A 14,644-nucleotide genomic window follows, 5' to 3' on the forward strand; every position below is an offset into this window, starting at 1 on the left:
TAGTTTAGTAAGGTGTCTGGGCCGGCCATGGGCCCACCCGATGCGTTTTAGTTTTAGTTTTAGTTTTTGAAATATATTTGAATTATCATTTATCTTATAAACGAAAAACAATTTCATTTATCTTAACATATTTCTGTCATTTTTTCACTTGCTTGGGATTAAAATTTTAATTTACTTTTTACAAACTTGGGTTTACTATCTTCACTGTATCATTCTGTCGACTTTGTCAATCTATAACTAATAATATAGTATTGTTACATTGTTCTCTTTTCACATTCAAATACGATCTAAAAGGTTAAAACATAATCAGATGGATCCATAATCCTACAATAAAGTTTTCATTGAAACCCAGAAATGTTGAGTACGGGAAAGGGTTAAATGAGGAACATCTACAACACTATTCATGAACTACAAAAGGTAAAACATGACAACCACTTTTTGGATTCTGAATGGTTCGAAATTCTTGTTCTGCCGAGATCACAAGCACCACGAGTACACAGACACGATGACAACGGTGATACCAAGTCAGCAATGCCCCCATATGATTGGTATCAGATGCTCAGCTTGCAGCACAACGACCTTCACATTTCACCAGAAAACCCAGATTTGGAATACCAACATCATGAAACACTGGACCAGACAGACACCAGGACAAGCCACAGCCATTAGTATTGTGTTCTTGCTAAGATGGCAACAGAGGCCATTCTTGATCCACATCTGCGGCTGCCGCAGCTGAGAAAAGATCTTTTGGGCCTGTATGGAATGATTTTCAGTTACCTAAGTTAGATGAGCAGTGAGAGGCAACAGTGAACCTTTTGAATTTTGACAAGAAAGTGGGAGGCTTCCTTTGGGACATTATCAGATATTCACAAGCCGAGAGTCCTGATCAACAGTTAATTAACTCTTTTCAAGTATCGAAACCCGGCCAAATTCTTGATTCTGACTTACCTTACTGCAAGCATAGAGTTGGCAAAAGCATACCATCAACATTAGGTCTGGAAGTTCGGTGAGCTGTTAGGCTCTCTGTTGGTGTTAGCTGTTGTCATTTTGTTTGCATAACTGCAAGATTCGTTCTCTTTGCTCATCTCCTCCCTCAAAGCACCTGAATTCCTATTACTTTCTGCACATGAACCTGAATTGTGTGAATCGGTATTCCGTCCTTCACGACAAAGCTCCTTGATTTCTTGGTCATTCGTTTTGGACATCTTTGTTGTAATTGGTTTATTTGATTTCGAATTCATATTAGGCTGAATATTAGCACGAGTTGCAGTCTTGGGTAACACTCTAGCGGGTTGAACCCTTGAAAGCTTGGTCTTACTTTGGCCTCCATTTGTGCTAACATTTCCAGCTCCAGTCTTAGTCATGCCACCAGGTACAGCAAGATTAGATTTCATGCTAGATGTTTTCCCCTACAAAATAGGGTCACAAAAAGGTCTTTAAATGTCACAATTCTGGAATTTTAAAAAATAAAAACACGAGGTATGTTTGTTTTCCAGAGTTTATGACAAGGCAGATTATGAGAAAGAACCGAGTGCTCTCTATGCTGTCACCATCGGGCTCTCTATGCTGTCACCATCGGGAAGGCTTACGACAACAAATTTTTAGCTTCCTTGCTTAGCATAACGACTTGAAAAAAAAGACCTTTCAACTAAAGATACTGGTTCATATAATAAAAGCACAAGACTTACCCCATCAAAGTATCCAATTTTAGGTGATGGCAATCGAAGGCCCGAAGGCTTCATTGAAGTAGGAGGAAGTGTAGAAGACTGCGAAGAAGTTTTCTTTACTGGCTGAGATCGCAAACCAGTAGTCTGAGTATTGGGTCCAACAGGATGGTTTCCTCCATCATTAGATGTGTCACTGTCTATAGAGATTCTTTTGCTCGAAACTGAGTGAAGGCTGCCTCTTGTGCTATTTGATCGTTGTTCAAGAGTAGAATTTGATGATGACTCTGTCGACCACTCACTAATAGAACTAGCAGGTGATATTCCTGAAGAATGCTTAGTTTGGGATATCAAGTAAGACGAGAGACGAGAATTCTCAATAGGAGTTTTGACCTTTGATCCAACTCGTGATGATATTTTTGGGATACAGCCAGAGGAAGGTGAAGCCTTACCCTCTGTTTTTCTCCCATCTTTGGAGAAAGAGTAACCAACCTTGTCAGATGAAGTTACAGAAACGTCAGAGGAAGTCTTTTGCTGAATCTTAGCTGCAGTTGGAATTCGGGTAAGCTTAGCAGTACTTCTAAGACTAACTGAATCCCGCCTGCCTGCAATTAACGTGAAAAGAGGTTGAATATGTAGATCTATGCACCCCATTTCAAAGAATATATTTTGCTAAATTCAAAGTTCTAATCACCTGCACGTCCTGCATCATTGGTAGTGCCATCCTTTTCAGTGGCAGGAAGATTGTGACCAAGGGAAGGCCTCTTTATCGATGTTGAGATCGAAGGAAGCCTGCTGACTGCCTTCAATTGCTAGAAAATTGGGAATAAAATTCTTTCCTCAGAAGCAGCAAAAAAATGTGGTCAAATAAGTAGAAAATGGTCGACAAAGAAATGTGATAGCTATTAGACAGGCAAATCCTAATCCGTAGTCAGAAATTTTACTGTTATACATTTCCCTATCTTCCTTGGCATCATTCACTAAAAGCTAACAAACATAATGAACTTCAACGTTAATTTCATACTAATGGAGTAAAATGTAGTCTAACCGAAAAAATCCAGATATAAATTTCTAAACCAGGAGACACTTGAATGATATAGGTTATATATATAAGGCAATTATGTTTGTGCTTCACCTGTCCACTGCGTGGTTGAGAAGAAGTCTGCATAATAGTTCTACCCGGTCCTTGCAACCCATGAGTTTGCTTTCTGGAAGCAGACCTATCTTTTATCTGAAATATTACACGGTTAAATTATGAGTTTGAGTATACAAGAAAGGTTTAAATCTAACTTTTTGACCCTTGTATTTTTAAACTTATTGATCTTTATACTTTCAAATGTTCTATTTTGATTCCTAAAGTTTGTATAAAAGTTTTCTTTGTCCTTGAACACAAGACCTTTTAGTGCATTTAACAAAAATATGACATGACAAGTGTGTTGAACACAACTCACTGTGGGAAACACTCGCTCTCTTTATTAAGACCAATCGAGAAGAGAATACAAGACACTCTGTAGAATACTTCTGCTTTTTATTGTTTTTAGATTTCTTGGATGAATAACCTAGGTAGGGTGGGGGTATTTATACTAAGAGTAAACAATCTATATTTAACCAATCTAAATCTAGACCTAACCGATTTGAATCTAGACCTAACAAATTGAATCTTTCTCCTAAAATATCTACATCTCTTTCTCCTAAAATCTCTACTAAAATAAATATACTGGGCTCGTACAATTAGGCTTGACTCTATTGGGCTAGTACAATTATTGGGCTTGACTCTATTGGGCTAGTGATGATATTTCAACACTCCCCCTCAGCACTAGTCCTCATTCGCTGCATCATGTTGAGCTGACAGCGAAAGCTCTCATGTTTGCTAGTATTCAACCCTTTTGTAAACAAGTCTGCCACTTGGTCATCTGTCTTGATCTGCTGCATCTCAATTTCTTCCTTTAGGACCTTCTCTCTAATGAAATGGTAGTGCACCTCCACATGCTTTGTTCTAGCATGAAACACTGGATTTTCTGCAAGGCGAATCGCAGATTGGTTGTCGCAAAGAAGTGATATTGGATAGTCAATTTTCTGGTGCAAATCTTCCATCAAGAGTTTTAGCCATGTACTTTCCTGGGCTGCTCCAGCCGCTGCTCTATACTCTGCTTCTGTAGTTGATAATGATACTGTTGGTTGTCTCTTGCTACACCAAGAAATTGTTCCCGAACCAAACTTGAACACATACCCAGTGGTTGACCTCCGAGTATCGTGGTCTCCTGCATAGTCAGCATCACAGTATCCAACTAGCTTGCAGTCTTTGCTTCTTTTGTACAAAAGACCATAGTCGATTGTACCTTTGATATATCTCAAGATCCGTCGAGCTGCATCCAGATGAGGCTTCTTTGGACTTTGCATGTATCGACTCATAACCCCAACTGCATACGAGATATCAGGTCGAGTTAAAGTTAGGTAGATAAGACTACCTACTAGTTGTCGGTACGTTGTTTCATCGTTCAACTCTTTGCCTTCATGTGCACAAATCTTGGCATTTATCTCCATCGGTGTTGAAACTTGCTTGCACTCTAACATGTTGAACTTCTGAAGCATGTCTCTGGTATACTTTTGTTGGCAGAGAAACAGTCCTTCATCTGTGCGATCAACTTCTAGGCCTAAGAAGTGTTTAAGCTCTCCTAGCTCTTTCATCTGAAAGCGTATTGATAAATTTTCTCTTGTTTGATAAATTTCTCTTTCATCGTCCCCGGTGATAATCAAATCGTCCACGTAGACCAACACAATTGTCAAATTTCCTTCTCTTTCTTTGATGAATAGGCTTGAGTCTGCATGCGCAACTGAATAACCACTTTGGGTAAGAAATTCAGCAATCTTACCATACCAAGCTCTCGGTGCTTGTTTCAGTCCATAAAGAGCTTTTCTAAGCTTGCATACATAATTAGGATTAGCTGCACTCTCAAATCCCTTTGGTTGGTTCATATAAATCTCCCTGTCTAGCTCTCCGTGCAAGAAGGCATTCTTCACATCCATTTGCCACAGTTTCCAATCTTTACTTGCTGCGAGTGCTAGCAGAACTCGTACGGTAGTAATCTTTGCCACTGGACTGAATGTTTCATCATAATCTAGTCCATATTGTTGAGAAAATCCTCGAGCCACGAGTCGAGCCTTGTATCTCTCGATTGATCCATCCGGTCGACGCTTTATTTTATAGACCCACTTGCAAGAGACGGGTTTGATATCTCCTAGTCTTGGCACTAGTTCCCAAGTTTGATTATGCTCCAAGGCTATAATTTCTTCCTCCATCGCTTTCTGCCAAACCGAGTTTTGTGATGCTTCTTCATATGTCTCTGGTTCGTAAACTCTATCTTCTACAATAGCTGCATTTGCATACTTAGGATTTGGCCTTCGGATTCTATTTGATCGCCTAAGTTGTTGATGTGTTGTTTCATTTTTATCAGATTCGCTTGATTGAGTCACCTCCTGCTTGTCAATATCAATGTCGCTTGGACTTTCAGATGCATCGAAATTTGATTGAATTTGTGTAGTTTGCTCCCCCAGCTTCTGTTGTAGAATTTCTTCAATGTTTGAATCTGATAAGACTTTCTTCTCCGAGGACCACCATGTAGATGCTTCATCAAAAACTACATCTCTTGATGTATAGTATTTTCCACTTGTTGGATCACAGCACCTCCATCCTTTTCTTTGATTGTCGTATCCAACAAATACACACTTGACTGCTTTCTTGTCAAACTTGCTACGTAGATGGTCAGGCACAAATACATAGCAAACACAGCCAAATACTCGGAAGTAACTAATTGTAGGTTTCATATCCCATAGTATCTCAAATGGTGAGACGAACCCTAGCTTTGGTTGAGGAAGCTTGTTGATCACATGGGCAGCAGTTCGCATAGCTTCAGCCCAAAATCTTCCTGGAACGTTCTTTGCGTGTAACATGCTTCGACAGGTTTCTGCAAGGTGTCGATTCTTTCTTTCTGCTACACCATTTTGTTGTGGCGTGTTGGCACATGTAAATTGACGTCGTATCCCACACTCGTGTAAATATTGATCGAACTCATCTGACGTGTATTCTCCGCCATTGTCTGAACGTAGACAACGAATCTTCGCTCCTACTTCTCCTTCGACCATCATCTTGAATTCTTGAAACTTTGAGAACGTGTCAGACTTTTCTTTCATAAAGAAAATCCACACATATCTTGAGTAGTCGTCAATAAATGTCACCATATACCGCATTCCGCTGATCGATGCTTGTTTGACTGGGCCGAACAAATCAGAGTGAACTAACTCTAATGGTTTCTTTGCTTTGAAACTTGACTCTTTGTATGGTAATTGATGAGCTTTACCATACTGACATCCAGCGCAGACAACGTCTGTTTTGACTTCCAGTTGTGGTAGACCTTTGAGCATAGATTTCTCCATAATCAGCTTCAACTTATGGTAGCTAATATGTCCCAATCTTGCATGCCATAGATCTGTCGTCTCATTCTTTCGGGTCTTGTCAACATAGGCAGACTCTGCAGATAGAACGTAGACAGACTCCACTCTTCGTCCTTCTATCGTCGGCTTTCCTATTATCTTAACATCTTGATAAACTTTTACATCTTCTGGCCCAAACAAGACATAGCTTCCTGATGTTGTTAGTTGTGACACTGACAACAAGTTCTTCTTTATACCCGGTACATGATAAACATTATGTAGCGACACTGTATCAGACTTATTGCCAGGCATGATTGTCGTATTGCCGATTTGAGCAATTGATAACTGTGTGTTATTTGCTGTACGTACCATACGACTTCCTTTGTACTCTTTCTTGTCTTGCAATTTTCTCTGATCGCCAGTCATGTGATTTGAACATCCTGAATCAACGATCCAGTCATTCTCATAGTTGATATGGTCTTCCATTGTCGCCATGAGTGCTAGCTCGTCTTCTTCTATGGGACATAGTACCTCTGCATCCCATTCATCTTCTATCTTCTTTTTGGATATTGCCACATTGTTTTCAATGGTCTTTTTCCTGGACCAACAATCTCTAGACATATGGCCCTTTTTCCCGCAGTTATAGCAAATACCACCAAATCTCGTTCTTTGAAAACTCTTGTTGTCGTTCTTCTGAGCTCTCTCAGGTTGTGCAATCCCTTGGTGGCTTCTTCTTTTGTCACCATTGTATCCACGTCTGGTAGACGGCCTATTATTGCTCTGACTTTCACTCGTGTAGAGTGCTTCTTCACCCTTCAACGTGAAGCCTCCCATTTGTTTAGCCATGGCTTCTTGGCTGGCTAACAAATTTTCGAACTCTACCAGTGATGGTTGAGTGGGCCATCCTTGTACAGCAGCAATGAAGCTTCGATATTCTGGTCGCAATCCGTGGATTATAATCCTCTTCATTCGAGATTCTACAATGGCGGACTTTGGGTCTAGTTCAGTAATCTCCCGACAGATCGATTTGACCTTGTGGAAGTACTGAGCAATCGTCATATCACGTTGTGAAATTGACAACAACTCATTCTCCAGAAGTTGTAGTCTCGTATCATTCTTCTTTGAGAACAACATCACGAATGTGTCCCATGCTTCTTTCGGTGTCTTGTCATCCCAAATATGTTCTAACATCTCTTCTCCGATGGTGGTCTTCAAGGCAAACATTGCTTTGCCTGCTTTGATTCTCCATTTGCGCAAGGCGTCGTTAGAATCCTCCTCTGGCGGCGTAGTTTCACACCCGCCAACGATCTCCCAAAGATCCTGTCCTTGTAAATAGGACATCATGCATGTTGCCCACGTGTTGTAGTTGTTGTTGTTGAGTTTCTTAATTCCTCCAACGATTTGGAAATCACTCATCGTGTTGGCCATACCTCAGTAATACCAAACAAGTTCTTTTGACACAAGACTTGCAGAGTCACAGACTTCTCACGACACAAAAGAAACTCACTCACCACTAATCTCAAGAAATCGTTTCTGATGTGGAAGATCAGGCAGAGCTGCAACCACAGAGCATACTAAGGATTCCAAGAGATCAGATAACCTACACTAACCTCGCTCTGATACCAAATGTTGAACACAACTCACTGTGGGAAACACTCGCTCTCTTTATTAAGACCAATCGAGAAGAGAATACAAGACACTCTGTAGAATACTTCTGCTTTTTATTGTTTTTAGATTTCTTGGATGAATAACCTAGGTAGGGTGGGGGTATTTATACTAAGAGTAAACAATCTATATTTAACCAATCTAAATCTAGACCTAACCGATTTGAATCTAGACCTAACAAATTGAATCTTTCTCCTAAAATATCTACATCTCTTTCTCCTAAAATCTCTACTAAAATAAATATACTGGGCTCGTACAATTAGGCTTGACTCTATTGGGCTAGTACAATTATTGGGCTTGACTCTATTGGGCTAGTGATGATATTTCAACAAAGTGAACCAAAATTTAAGTTAAATGCTAGACAACAAATTTGATAACAAGGATAAAAAATAGCTTCTATGAAAATTCACGAATCAAAAAACTTTTGAAAGTGTAAAAAACAAAGGATAATAGCTTCAAGGTTCTATCAACGAAAAAGAGATTTACACCTATGAAACACTAAGAGGATGCAAAATTTGTTCAACTTACCTTATTTTGTTTAGTAAGATCAAGCCGTCCTGGAGCTGAAAATAATGCGTATTGTTAGATTCGGTTCTGATGAGATACAAAGTTATTATATAAAAATTCATAAATCATGCTCCAGCAGAATTAATCAACAGACAGATACGCATGTAGAAAAAGAAAAGGTACAAATGGGGGGTAAAATACTAAAGCTGAATTGTCAATGAGGGAGGGAAAAGGAGAATAATCTCTCAGCTGTCAGAAAATAGCCGAGGAATGAATAAAGAGAAGAAATTTATGTTTTGTTTTCTCCTGTTCACTTCCGCATGAATCTTTCTATCTAACAAATACAAGGTGGCGATTCGATACAGCACGCACGTAACTTCATACTTCGGAAAGAAAAGTGATTCTTCAAGCAGTAACCATACCAAATTTGAGCTAGGTTATAAAGAACGAGATTCTCATTTTATCTAAATCATGCAAAGACTCACTTTTTTCATTAAACTAAGATCTTTGGGTACAAAGTTACTCACATGGCGGTTTGCATGTTGCCTTTCGCCCGGATTCAGCTTTACTCCTCGAGTTACCCATCCCAATAATTCTACTAGATTTCTGAATTGAAGCCCTTACATCTTCGAATAAATTTCCCTCAATGCTTTCCAATGGCATAATTTCACTTTCCAACGAAGAAATTGAATCTGAAGATTTCTGAACATCTTCTGAAATTTTTGGTAGTGCACGCTTTTCAATCCTGCCTACTGGTGCAATCATGCTCGTTAACTCCTCAGGATCCAAAAACCCTGAAATACAAAAATTTCGAACTGTAAGAGGTATATTGAGACAAAACTAAACCACATCTCAAATGCAAATAAAAGAATACCTGCACTAGTGAAGAAAGCGCTATCCCATGCTAAACTCTTACGTAAGTTATATTTTCCATTTCTTCTGATCCTTTCCGGTTCCGAAGATTGGAGCGATTGAGGTTCATCCTCTCTCTGTTCGAAGGCGTCTGTTCCCTCCTCTATTCTGCTAGAATCTACGTTCCCTAATTGTCTGATATTGTCCTGTTCCTCGTCCTCCTTCGTAATGTCTACACATAACCACAAAAAAAAAAAGAAAAAAAAAAGTCTAATAAAATCACTAAAACTTCAAGTTTCCCAAAATTAAGCAAATCTTCTAGTTCTTAAACCCAAGAAAATCCATGCAAAAGTACCGTAGATGAACAACGCGCAACGAAGTAGAGAAAATTAAATTATCAAGCAAAAAAAAAACTAAAGCCACTGCTAGAATTTGTGTGGCAAAAGAGAATATCGAACAACCAAGAAAAAACCATAGAACAGAAATCGAACACAAGCAGCTCCATGTATAGAACATAATGCAGAAACAAAAAATTATCAGAAAAATCAAGATTCGCAACACAATAAACAGAACGAGGGTGAAATGAACAATTTCCGGAACAGACCTAAAGAATTGACGTCGTGGAGATCGCAGGAAGGAGAAGAGAGGAGGAAATCGTCCTCGGAGGCAAAATCAATGAGGCTGAGACGGCTAAAACGCCGATCGTGATCAGCGCCTGCGGCGTCCATGGAGATCGATCTGGAAGATCCGCCAAAGCGATGATGATCCTGAACGATGTTGAAAATCGAAGGCGGAGAGGGACGGGAGGTTTTGGGGAGGGAAAAGGAGGGCTGTGATTATTTTTATTTGTTTGTTTGAAATCGGTGGAAGTGGCGGTTTAAAATTAGAAACTTTTAATTTGCAAGATGGCCCTTTAGTTATAGGATTATTACAATTCAACCACAAACTTTTAATTTGAACCACTCCCGAGACTTTTGAAAATAATATTATTGTAGTTAAAAACTTTTGAATTTTTTGAAAATACAAAAAACCATATATAAATATTATTCCAATCTAATAGTACTCAACTCTACCGTTAAACTTGGCCTCTATAGAAAATATAATACTATATATTTATACACTAGTAATAGCTAATATTATAGTTTTCAATTGGGTTAGCATTTAATTGTAAGAATTCTTATTGTTTATTTGTAGTTTAACAATGAAATTGATGCAAGTATTTGATATTTAAAGTAATTATTATTTGAGAGGATAATTAAAACTAAAAAATCCAACTCCTGAGAATATCAATATTGATGGTAAGGAATAATAAAACATCATGATTTTAAATTTTACCGGTGCTATTTCATTTCATTTTTATGCGATTATAAACCTCAATTGCACCTAAGACGACAACTCAACCCCAAAGATCAAACATAATACAAACCTAAAAACATAAAAACATGTATTGCTTGTCAAAACAGCTTAATCAAAATCTACCTAGAAGAGTACTTCACTAGCTTGGGAATCAAACTACCAACATGAACACCAATTATCATGTTGGGAATCAAAGTAGCCTGACAATGCAGAATGTATTCAATCAAACCTCGACATGGGCGTTGATATATTAATATTTCAGAGCAAAATGGAAGGAATTCTAAAAATCCAAACGAGGTCAAAAATCAGACTGCAAGCAGGGAGCCAATAACTACATAATAGTCCATAACAACGAATAATCAAGATCTGAAATAAGCTGACAAGCTCTACCAAGCAAACTTAAGACCTAGGCTTCTCCTTCTTCTCCTTGAAAAGTGCAAGGAGAGACACGCCAGAGACCTTCACAACCTTGAATCGAACACCAGGAATATCTCCCACCGCATGTCCTTTACGACCAAATCCAGCAATCAACACTTCATCCTGCAATCACAGTTGTCATATCAGTTTCAAAGCTTCTCATCTCTTGTTTTTTTAAGGGGGGAGGGAGGGTGCAGACTTACATTTTCTTCTATATAATTCAGGCACCCATCGTTGGGTACGAATGCAGCAATCTTTTTCCCGTTCTTGATGAGTTGGACCCTGGCACATTTTCTAATGGCAGAATTGGGCTGCTTAGCCTCAATACCTCTGAAATCAGATTACCATTGCTCATTTAGGTGTCAACATTTAAAAATAGCAAAACAAAACTCAAAGAGAAGTTTACATAACAATATACATTAGGTATGAATGAACTGACCAATATTTAGAGTGATGAAAATAAATGTAAAAAAAAGAAGGCCAGTGAATCTCAGAGAGAACCAGCAGAAAATATCAATCGGGAGACTACATCTAAGAACTCAATAACATCTGAAGTTACTACCAAGATTAAATCAAGTTGGGTGGCAGTCACTTGTCGTGTTGGGTCAAATCGACCATGATATATAAAATACATCCAATTATCAAATGGGAGAAATAGGAGCTCCCAACATCAAAATCAATCAGGTGACTCTCACTGAAGTGCTTGGATTAGAATCTATTATGAAAAAATCACACATTAAAAACTAATGCAAGGAATGAGAAAGGACAACTTAGATGAAATGAATTATATTGCCAAGTATGCTTGCAACTGCATTTTGAACAAATCTGAAGATAACAAAAAGTATGCTTGAAATCTTACATCTTTTCCAACACAATGCCCTTGGCATGAGAAGACCCGGCAAATGGCTTCTTCCATTCATTGCCAAGGTGAGACTTCTTATAAGATTTGTCAGCCCACCTTTGCCTTCTACGGTGGGACTTCAGCTTGCGTCCAGCTCCCATACCTCGTGTCTTCCTGTTGGATTAGGTCATAACAATAAACATCAATCGGTCAAAACCAGTTCCAAAACCACAACCCGCGCTTCGACCGGAGTTTTCCAAATGGATATAGATTTTACTCGCCATTACAGAATTCTTAACTCATTCAAATACTTGCGCGTCAAAAAAAAAATATACTGGTAATTGCAAATCAGATGAAATTCTAACAAGTATTCATTAAAACTAAAAGAAACAAAAACTCCTAAGAATCATTCACTCCTTCGACCATATTCATACAAGACAGGTTAAACATCCAAAAAGAATCCAACTCATTGTAACAAAAATCAATTCTAGTCCCATACTCCATGTATTCATACTAAAAACGGATGTGATTGTAGGGGGAAAAAAAAACGACAGTAAAGAAAGTAAATCATTTTCAAAGCCGATCCAAGCAAGTAGAAATCACAAAACGATCAAATGAACTATCTTACCCCATGTTTGCAGAGACAACTGGTTCTTCGACTGTAGATGGAGGAGCAGCACCAAAACCCTAACTAAGCTTCAAGGATAAACCGGAAACGAATAAACGATAATATATGGAGAACCTGGGCCGGATGGGTTGAAATGTCGGCCCACCATTTTGGGCTAATTCCTATCGTTTTGAGCCCAAACAATGCATCAAAATTATTTTATAAACATTTTTTTTGGAGTTTTCAAAAATTCCAAACTAAAATTTAGTTTATAAGATTCCACTCATTTAAATTCAAATTTATTATTAATTTTTAAAAAATATTTTCTTTTACTAACTATTATTATATACGCAAATATTTCTTTTATTTTTATTTAATTTCATATAATTATCTTCTCTAACTCTGTTTTAACTATTTTGAAAATTAATCAATATCAACCATAAATTTTAAATAAATATATTTAACTAATATTTTATTTTTATTTAAAATAAAATTTGAATAAACCACCTAAAAAATGTATAATTGGATCCAATTTTATATATATAAATAATTTTAATGTTGCCTATTACAACCCCATAATCATCCATTACAACCCTATAAGCATCTGTAATAAAAGAAGAAATTTTTAACAAGTTACATGCTAAATTGAAATCTCGAGCCTAACAAATTAAATCGGATGTAGATGCATTGGCTCGAGGTCGATAGGATTAATAGATTTGATATTCCTCACACAACATCGCTCAAATTTAATGAAAAAAAAAAATGTAGCTGGTTCTTTTCACCTATTACGATAAATATTTTTTTACCATGGAAGTGGTAAATCGTTGAGTAATGAGAGGTCGTCCATGCAAGAGAAGTCGATATCTTCCAATGGATCGTTAAGTTCTCCAAAAAATTGTTCGTTGATTTCAAACATTTGTTCTTCATTTGAATCTTCGGCTTGTGCATGTATTTTAATGCTCTCGGTCGATATGGGATTCATAAGCTCTCTAAGAAATTGTTGGTCCATTTTAAATGTTTCTTCTTCGGAGTTTGCAATAGCTTGTTCATGTACTTGAATGGTCTCGGTTGATATGGGATTCATAAGCTCTCCAAGAAATTGTTCGTCGATTTTAAACGCTTCTTCTTTGGGGTTTGCAATAGCTTGCTTATGTACTTGAATGGTCTCGGTTGATGTGGGATTCATAAGCTCTCTAAGAAATTGTTCGTCCATTTCAAATGTTTCTTCTTCAGGGTTTGTAATAGCTTGCTCATGTACTTGAATGGCCTCGGTTGATATCGGCGCCGAACCTTCCCTTCTATGGTACAAAATCTTCTGTTGAATCTTACAAAGAACGAAACGATCATATACATTCCTGTTCGGTATGAGATCAGGATTAATAGTATACTCATGCATGATCCACGAACAATCCTCGTTACTTTTCTCAACCTTAGGATTCTCATAATGAAAACGTTTTAAAGTCCCGAGTAGAATATGATTATCATCAGAAGAGAATATTTTAACAGCAGCACCCTCTCCACTTCAAGTTCCACCATTGGAGCCAACTTTTCTAATGACTCTAGATTTTTTCTTCTTCAACTGCCCGAAAACGTAAAGGTATTGATCGTCGATCCCTCCATAATTTTGCCATAACACCGAAGGTTCCTCCCTGTAAAGGTCGACGACGGGGAGCACGTATGGAGTGTCGTTTCCGACAATTTTATGGTAGAGATAAAATTGGAAGAGTTCTTGATCGAAGGGACAGAAGACGTAACCCAATGGAAGTTGATTTAATGCTGCAGTGGCCATGATGTGAGGGAGAAAAATATGTTTGTAATGAATGGAAAAAAGCCAAGATTTTTTCGAGATTATTACACAAATTTGATTTACTTTGAAGATATATTTTAGATCCAATTAGAATTTAAATAAAAAAAAAAATTGTTTGTTTCGGTAATTATTCTAACAAAAAATCTTATTTAATTAGTTTTTTTTATTAAATTAAATTATTATAACATTTTTAAGTTTAATTTAATTTTTATTCATAAATAAATATATTGTGAATGATAGGCCTTGAATTTTAAGGTTTTAAATTTATTTAGTAATTATATCTCGTAATTCTATCTTCTTTCCTCTCTCTCGTAATTCTATCTCTATCTTTATCTTTATCTTGTAATAATACAATAAAAATAATTATGATAACAGTTATAATATGATACATTAAAATGTTTTTTAATAATTAGACTCCAATAAAAATAAAATAACTAATATTAATTAATTATCTAAAATTAAGTACTTATAATAAAATTAGATATAAATCAACCGTA

General features: G+C 37.3%; 2 protein-coding genes across 2 annotated transcripts; both read right to left on the reverse strand.

Moving 5' to 3' along the window:
- Nucleotides 1-311: 311 nt before the first annotated feature.
- LOC111482026 lies at nt 312-9,976 on the reverse strand. The gene is made up of 8 exons (XM_023127648.1): nt 9,724-9,976; nt 9,142-9,351; nt 8,795-9,061; nt 8,289-8,323; nt 2,800-2,895; nt 2,359-2,476; nt 1,689-2,269; nt 312-1,409 (listed from the first exon to the last, which is right to left on the reverse strand). The coding sequence occupies exons 1-8, from the start codon at nt 9,845-9,847 to the stop codon at nt 990-992; spliced, it is 1,851 nt and encodes a 616-aa protein (XP_022983416.1). The 5' UTR covers nt 9,848-9,976; the 3' UTR covers nt 312-989.
- Nucleotides 9,977-10,690: 714 nt separating this feature from the next.
- On the reverse strand, nt 10,691-12,444 carry LOC111482183 (40S ribosomal protein S23). The gene is made up of 4 exons (XM_023127860.1): nt 12,362-12,444; nt 11,752-11,907; nt 11,096-11,222; nt 10,691-11,015 (listed from the first exon to the last, which is right to left on the reverse strand). The coding sequence occupies exons 1-4, from the start codon at nt 12,364-12,366 to the stop codon at nt 10,875-10,877; spliced, it is 429 nt and encodes a 142-aa protein (XP_022983628.1). The 5' UTR covers nt 12,367-12,444; the 3' UTR covers nt 10,691-10,874.
- Nucleotides 12,445-14,644: the final 2,200 nt, after the last annotated feature.

The sequence above is a fragment of the Cucurbita maxima genome, unplaced genomic scaffold (genome assembly GCF_002738345.1).
Source record: "Cucurbita maxima cultivar Rimu unplaced genomic scaffold, Cmax_1.0 Cma_Scf00007, whole genome shotgun sequence".
NCBI lineage: Eukaryota > Viridiplantae > Streptophyta > Magnoliopsida > Cucurbitales > Cucurbitaceae > Cucurbita > Cucurbita maxima.